At 32.9% G+C, this 8,210-nt stretch overlaps 1 protein-coding gene across 3 annotated transcripts; it reads right to left on the bottom strand.

Annotated features, from left to right (window-relative positions):
• Positions 1–4,460: 4,460 nt before the first annotated feature.
• LOC124820368 (guanine nucleotide-binding protein subunit gamma 1-like) lies at positions 4,461–7,818 on the bottom strand. 3 transcript variants are annotated; one of them, XM_047292039.2, is made up of 4 exons: positions 7,316–7,818; positions 5,095–5,147; positions 4,859–4,925; positions 4,461–4,776 (listed from the first exon to the last, which is right to left on the bottom strand). In XM_047292039.2, exons 1-4 carry the CDS (start codon positions 7,454–7,456, stop codon positions 4,744–4,746), a joined length of 294 nt encoding a protein of 97 aa, XP_047147995.1. In that variant the 5' UTR covers positions 7,457–7,818; the 3' UTR covers positions 4,461–4,743. The 3 variants fall into 3 exon arrangements, with proteins under 3 accessions (XP_047147995.1, XP_047147994.1, XP_047147996.1); XM_047292038.2 differs by having other exon boundaries at positions 4,876–4,920; positions 7,316–7,705; XM_047292040.2 differs by having other exon boundaries at positions 4,685–4,776; positions 4,876–4,925; positions 7,316–7,802.
• Between the last annotated feature and the right edge of the window lie 392 nt (positions 7,819–8,210).

Below are 8,210 nucleotides of genomic sequence, written 5' to 3'. Positions count from 1 at the left end.
TAATATTTGTTCTATAATTTATAATTTTATATATTTTATAATATAAATTCTAAATAAATAGTTTAAAATATTATTCAGGAATTATTACAGTTTAATATGATAGAATATTTAACCAGAGATGACGTATAAATACTAAATGTAATAATAAATTAAATTTTATATACAAAATTTTAATATAAAAGGATCTCAAATACAACTAAAAGAAAGAACATAAGCATTATATTATCTAAACATTAGTAATATTTTCACCTAAGGTTTACTCTAGAGACACATCTTCACTCTCTGTTCACACCCACCATCGTCACATAAAATCAACGAATCCAATTAAACAAAAAGCAATACAAAAGAAGGGTGAACTAGTAATAAAAGAATAAACAATCATTACATAGTTAGATTCATATTATACATTCCATTTCATTCAAAACAAACCAAACATCTTAATCATGTTATTGACCTAGGAAAAAGCATCCGGATAGATGTATTGTTGTCAGACTATGTCAAGGTTAGGTAGTGAAACAACTGCCCCCCAAGCTACCACACAATGTTAATCTGTCTACCACTTATGAACAAACAACATCAAACCATAGATTAGGATCTCATGTTACTCCTTACCACATAATTCTCTTCTCTGTCTGAGATGGCACGATTATTGGAGCGTCAGGATAACTTCCAAGACTGAGTCCCTACATCAATACATCACTTACTTCAAATCACCACCAAGAATTTCACCCTAGAAATTCTTTTCAAACCAAATGGAGTACTATTCATACCATCATATCATTTAAAATCACATTACTAAGCAATTGACATAACATTCCATCATTAGAACTAAAAATAAAATAGAAGAGAAATCAAAATATCTACAACAACTCGAACTGCTCGCCCAGCGAGAGAGCTCGCTTAGCCCCTAACCTTCACTGCCAAAAACCTCAAAAACTCGCCTAGCAAGCAAACCCCATTCGTCCAACGAGAGCCAAAACAACAAGCTCCATGAGCTCAGCAAGCTCCATAGGCCCAGCAAGCTCCATGAGCCCAGCGAGTTGGCTCGCCTAACCACTAGAACTTATTACCAAAACTCATTTAAACTCGCGCAATGAGCTTCTCTTGCTCTCCTAGCCTTGTTGCATAATTATGTAGCACGAAACTTAGGGACTCTAGCAAGTCAGAAATGATTTACCAATACTCTCAAAAACTTTCATTTTGACAGAGAACCTGTAATTCACAATCTCACCATTCAAAATCTCTACAATGCACCAAAAACCCATTTCAAGACATTATATATTGCTTTTTTAACATTTCTAAACCAATTCTTTGCACATTCATCACCCAACCAAGTTTCAATTAACCACAAGTTCATAAATCACCCCCTCTTCATTTAGACCATTATTTCAAAAAGTCACCTAGTGAAACTCCATTTTCAGACCAAAATTTGACTTACCACCTAGCTTAACTTTCTCTTCCTCAACATTTTAATCCAATATCATTACTAACTTTCCAAGCATAACCAAAATCACAATGAGATTCATTCCAACCAAATTCATCATAGTAACAAGTAATCAATTAACTATTTTAAACCATTCCAATCACAATATACACTTTAGCATGCAAAATTCTAGTTTAACCAAATTCAACACAATTTAACTAAACTCATGAAATTGAAATAGCAATAAGAAAGGTTATTAGCTCTTCTTACCTTAAAGAGAACTACACAGCTCTAAGAACGTTCAACAATTGCTTCAAACGCAAGAAACTCTAAAAATGCCTACAACCTGCATAATTGAAATCAAAGTGAGTCCTTAAGACCACTGATCAACAAGGAACAAGAAAAGGAAGGTGGATGACACATGTGTCACCCCTAAATTAGAGATTTTAGAAACAAAACATCAAATGGAAAAAGGACTAGAAACTTACTCGCTCTATAGAAGCAATTGATGGGATAGAAATGTAGATTTCATTGTTGTGCTAGACACCTCCTGATCGTCAAAAAAATAACTCGAGAGTTAGAAAAGGTAGAAAACTCAAGAGAAGAGTTTTTAGAGAGATGATTTACGTTTTAAATAATGAGACAACATGTTAATGGAATGATAATATAAGATAACTATCATATTGTATAATTCTTAATGACAAAAATTCAATTGAAAAGTTTTAAAATTAGAAAAGTTAAATAAATTTAGAAATTTAATCCAAAATATTAAACATGTTGAAATAAAGCCGAAATAGTTGGTGCTAAACCTTTGTTTAAAAAATGGAAGATGAGAGATTATGGAAGCTCCTTTCCCCAAAACATGAGCATTTCTCGGGCAGACAATAAAGTGAAATAAAAGCTCTTTTAGATTATATTGCATTGAAAATGTGATGGTTGGTTTTAGACAACAGAAGTACGCAAAGAATTTAACAATGGAGCTCAAAAAAATGTCTTTTCTCTGTGTAAGAAAATTGTGTGTGGACTGTTACTATTAGTGGCACTGTCATTGACTATATGTCCAATTCCGTGGCTACTATTTGTCTTAAATCCCATTTCCATCACATGATGTCACCTCTGCAACATCCACATCGCTTCTATGTGATGTGATTGTATCTCATTATATCTGCCATTACCTTCAATTTTATCACTTTCTTTTTCTCATTTCCTTCCCAGTCAAAACCAGAACTCAACATTCATAATTACTATCCAATAGAACACCTGCAATTTTACTGTCTTGTCCCTCAAACGAATAAAAGGTTAACATTTGGATCATAAGAGCACGGGAGCCTTTTCTTCTTGAACCTCTATTTTTTCTACATGCACCTCCCTCAATTACCATATTCCTTTTTTACCCTTGAGTGAATATTTAGTCAAAAACCCTAATTCCCTCTGCACCTTTTATTCTTTCACCCCCATACGCCTGCCTCCGATCATATGCACCGCGTTTGTTCTTGCATCGTGCCTCCCCTTTGTTGAGAAGGTGAGATGGACGGTAAATGATGGATGGTGTAGGATTGAAGGAGAAGGAAAAATTGGAAAAAAAAGGAAGAAGCTGTTTGGGTGAATTAAAATAAAAAACAAAAAGCTTTTAAGATTTAATTTTTTTCAGATCATATTCGAAATATCTTTTAAAATATTTAAGCCAAAATGTGTAAAAAATATATTTAATTTCGAACTATGTTTTCAGATCCAAAAGTATCATTAGAATCTGAAATATATTTTTTATGCATGCTGGATTAAATATTAAGAAAAATATTTCTGAATCTAAAAATATCTTTCGAAATATTTAATTAGGTATTTTGATTGGATACTCATTTTGGAATATGTAAAAAATATATTTTAGATTGAATTTTATGAAAAGCTTTTTTGGATCTGAAAATAATTTCTGAAATATTTAATTTGAAAGGGTTAAAAAAGAAAGATGCAGAGATTTTTATTATATTTTTAATAAAAGATAGCTTGGGAATTACAAATTTTATGGGGGTGTAGGAAGAAATTATCAATGAGGAACAACAAAAATAAACGGGAAAAGAGATAAAGTAACGGGGCTGTTAGCTTAAGATGGACAATTTCTTTATGCACCTCATGTTTTATACATGCACGACTATTATCAAGTTACACCATGGTAATAGTTTTATAGAATGGGAGTGTTTGAGTGTTGTTAGTGGAGAATTTATGGTGGTGGTTGTTGTTGGTGACTGGTGATTGCTAGTGATAATTTGTGTTGGTTCTTGTGGTCATTGGCGATGGTTTCTGTTTTGTGGTGGTTTCAAATTATGCTTTCTAGATACTTCTCATATTATATATAATTTGGGAGTATTTTTTTTCTTTTACACGTTTTGGATTATGCGTTTCAAAAAGCAAAATTTGTATTTGAAATTGTGCATTTCGATATACAAATTTAGTTTTTTTTTTTTAATTTTCAAAGATTTTATTTCTTTTTATGAAAAGTCATTGTTAAATTTAATGAAATCTCAATATTAGATCACAATGTTTGATGAAGTAGATAAGTTGTCAGATATGGAAGAGCTTAAAATAATTATGTGTCAAGTGCAATCAAATTGATTTGAGGAGTAGACCTTTTATAACAAATGAGATATATGAAATTTCATTGATTTGTGTAATAAATTTGACACTTGATGTCATTATGTTGTGATAGTGTATAAGTATTTGGTAAGTTAATCTCTGAACTTGGTTTTGTGAAAATTGCAAACTTTCTTTGCTTTCATAACCTCCAATTGGTTTGCCCAGTAAATCTGGCACTCATGCATGACTGGTTTATGACTCTTTTCAAACAATGTTAGGCCTTTCCAAAAGTGATTATCTTCGAGGTAAATGCTGCTGAAATACGTGTCTATAACATATCTCAGTTACAACAATTGTTAGCTATAATCCAAGTTCGTTTCTCAATCCCGTAACATAGGTCAATTAAGGCAAATAGCAACCAAGTCGTGATGGTTAGCTATAATTTTCTCCTAGTGATTATTACAAGCAATAATAATAACAGTTCTCCGTTGATTACAGTTAATGAATGTGAGTAGACATTAACAGTATTCATCATAATGTAATGTAATGTAATGAAAGGAAGGAGCCGTAAAAGAATTAGTGTGCGTGGTATAAGATGTGATCAAGCATTTTGTTCACTTGCAGAGTCACTTTAATGTAGTTACATGTGGCATGGCATGGCATCCTATTTTCAAGGCAAGGCAATTGACACAGCTTTAAATCAAAGTATCCAACATCTACATGCTTGTGGATCTTGAGGCCCTTCAAACCATCTATCCCATAAGAGGTTTACAGGTCCATGGACTCTGTCAGGAGATGAAATTGATGATGAGAACTCACTTCAATTACAACTATACCACCAAAATGAAATTAAAAGTAAACATGTACGTAATATAGCCATTTACTCTGGGAGTAGTGGATCAGGCCTACTTTCCATGTTTTGTAGCAAGCTGCACTACGTCAAGTGAAATTGTTTAGGCTCAGCATATTGCAGCAAACCACACATAAGACAAATATTTTAACATAAGTCTGTTTCAGATTTACATACAATAAAAATATACTACCATGAACTTTTAGAAGGATATTCTTATTTCTCCTTTAACAAGTAATGAAACACTACTTACTCCGTGCATATGGTGGATACATTTTCTGTTTTCTCAAGCTCTTCCAGTTCTTCCTGTTTAACATCCGAGGAAAGAGAATTAATCCAAATGAAATGAAATGACAAATGTTTTCAGAGGGGCTAACTGTTTGCTTTGGCTTCCACTGAAAGAAAACATTCAACTTGGTAATGTGCCATAACGTTGATTTAATAGATCTCTTATGAAACATTCACGGATATAACAAGAATGATGGGAACCATGAGCTTGTTTGGTTTGAGAAAACATTTGTGCCTTTTACAAATAATTACAAAACTTCTACCTACCTCATTTTAACTTTGCTTTCTTTCATAAACATTTTCACGGGAACATTAAGTGATGTTTTGTAACTATTTGTGAAAATAAGAAATGAAAATAAAAATATTTTCTCAAGCCAAACAGACCTAAATGACCAATTTTTATGTATTTTTTACAAGTCATGGGAACCTTATTAAAACAACATGATTGTACATAGATTAAGAAAAGAGGTAAGGATTACAGAGAATGAATTTAGTTTTATGTCAGGAAGCTATTTTGTCATCTACATAGGCTAATGAAAAGATATGAAAGTAAAAAAAAAGATACATATGCTTGATTTTATTAAATAGGGAAAATAAATGATCTAGTGCTACTGAAAGTTTTGTATAATGCTTTGGAAAAGAAGGGTTTGCGGCTTATATCTAAATTATACAAGACATATATGATAAGACAACTAGCCTGAAAACTCCCAGAGAAGAGACTATGAACGTTCCTGCAAAGTCTGTATTAGGCTTAGCCTTCTGTATTCAATCTAATCTAGGATGAGCTCACCATGGAACATACAAAATATTATCCCTAAATACATACTGCTCATGGATGATATAGTTCAAATTTTAGAATCAAATGCTAACTCTAAACTTGAGGTTTTGGAACATACTTTGGAAATAAGGATTTTCAGTACAATAAGAGTAAAACAAACTACATGCATTGCAATTTAAAAAAGACGAATATAATTTATAGGTAAAAATGGGAGATGTCACATCAGAAGTTTCTAAGTTTAAATGTCTAAAATCAATAATACACAAAATAATATGGAGATTATTCAAGACGTCACACGCAAGATGCAAGTTAGGTGGTTGAAATGAAATAAGGCATTGAAGTTTTCTTGTACTATTAGGAGTATAATTCACAAGCTCAAAGGGGAGTTTTCTCTCCTATTATACAACTGGCAATACTCAGTTGTAGAGAATATTAGACTCCATAGGAGTAACACAAGAAAAAAGTGATAGTAATACAAGTAAGAATGTTAAGATGAATGTATGATCATACAAGAAAATATGCGATACATAATAACTGATGTTATTAGTAAATTGCATGGTTTCAAGATCCGGGGAAAAAGGTTTGGCGATCAAGAAAGACAACAACTATAGCTTATCTCACTAAGTAATGTGGGTAACATAACACCATTCGTCTAGGTTAGAGACCAAATCTTCACAAATATTATTTATCATGAGATCCCTCATAACAACCTCCTCCAATTTTCAATAGAACCGTGGTATCAAGGAGAACTGAAGATAATTTCAAATAGGGCAACAACTTTTCATTGCATCAAAATATATTAAACTGAGGAGCTTAAGAATAAGGAAAAAAATATAAAAGATCTGGAACTAGTTGATTTGTGAAACTAATTTCATAATTGCTATATTGCAATCTTCACCTGTAAATAACAAATGAATTGTTATTTAGGAACAGCTCAACCAGAGAAATAGACAGTTGCCATTGCAGCCATTGCAGAGGATCAAAATTTCTCTCAATGTAAAAAACTTAACCAGAAAAGTTGACACACTAGAATCACCAAGAGAGAAGCATAAAAATTGAAAGTCCTTTGCACTAATTTATCAAGCATGAAATAGAACAGAAAAACCAACAGGCAGATTCCTTATATCTAAACAGAGAATCTCAAACTAGGGAGCAAATTGGGACTAAACGAATACATACCTATGACCCTAAGAGAAAACAAAATCAGAAAAATACGCGCAAATCATTTCTTAAAATTTTCTTCACTGTGTTGTTTTTTCTGTTTTTAATTTTTCAGCAGTGAACTAGCATGCACACTATAAACAAACCGCAGTAGGAAATTGTTAATTCTACAGCATTTCTAGTACTAACTACATTTCCAAAATTGAAGAAAAATTATGAAATAGAAGAGAGAAGAAAGTGAACTAACTTGAAGAAATTTGGAGTCTTGGTCGAGACGCTTCAATTCAGCAAGAATCCGGTGTCTGCCTCTCTTATCAATTCCTCCTGCACCCGCAGCTGAAACAGGAACGGTTTCTTCATCCGCGGACGACGCCGTTTCAGACGCCATAAGAAAGCGTCGGCTACCACATTCAGCAAAACACCCCACCTTGCTTGCAACCTCGGCTGTGCTTAATATGACACAGATCTGAAACACTAAGCAATAATAACAATATTAACAGTAACAATTATTCACATTATTGTTATTACAGAGAAAAAGGAACTCTTAACTCTTAAGGGCTTATGCTGCTTTTCTCTAATCCTATTCCTCACTAAAGCCCTTTCTCTTTCTACATGTGCACCGCGCTCTCTTCAAAATCCAAATTATATACCCATCAAAAAGCGAGCCTTTTTTTCTCTCTCTTCCTGTCATTTTCATGCCCTTAAACTCTGCTTAAGTGATAACCATTAGGAAGACACTGTTGCAATCAAAGATGCTCTCTTTTTTTTTTTTTTTCTTCACAACTTGGATAATAATGATTAAGAACAAGTTCATCCTTCTATTTATTCTTTATTCCCTTTTTTTAATTATTAGTTTCTTAATTCTGCAACTGTTCAGAGTTCAGACTGTGATGCTTTAATTTTATTTTGTTTTCTTTGTTCAAAAAACTACCCTCTCTATCCCTACGCATAGAAGTACAATTTTTTTGTCTTCTATGGTTATAAAGAGAAGTCCAAACAAAACTTTGGAGGCTTGGTGTGGGTTCTGATGGAGAATGGGTCAATGGTTTCACAACATACTTGGTCCACTTCAAATTCCTTCAGCTTCTGTTGCTGAGAAACTGTGCGCTGCAATGGAAATAAAGGTTGCAGCATCTTGCTTC

The sequence above is a fragment of the Vigna umbellata genome, chromosome 8, assembly GCF_029865625.1.
Source record: "Vigna umbellata cultivar VRB3 chromosome 8, Vumbellata_1.0, whole genome shotgun sequence".
In the NCBI taxonomy this organism is placed as follows: Eukaryota; Viridiplantae; Streptophyta; class Magnoliopsida; order Fabales; family Fabaceae; genus Vigna; species Vigna umbellata.
This window is presented reverse-complemented; position numbering and strand designations above follow the sequence as displayed.

Excerpts from the sequence above, each read along its gene's own strand:
- LOC124820368 (XM_047292038.2), bottom strand. The coding sequence starts at position 7,456 with ATGGCGTCTGAAACGGCGTCGTCCGCGGATGAAGAAACCGTTCCTGTT. Across the intron at positions 4,921-5,094 it reads GTATCCACCATATGCACGGA|CTTGCTACAAAACATGGAAA; the intron begins GTAAGTAGTGTT and ends GACGTAGTGCAG. Across the intron at positions 4,777-4,875 it reads CCTGATCCACTACTCCCAGA|AGTCCATGGACCTGTAAACC; the intron begins GTAAATGGCTAT and ends ATCTCCTGACAG.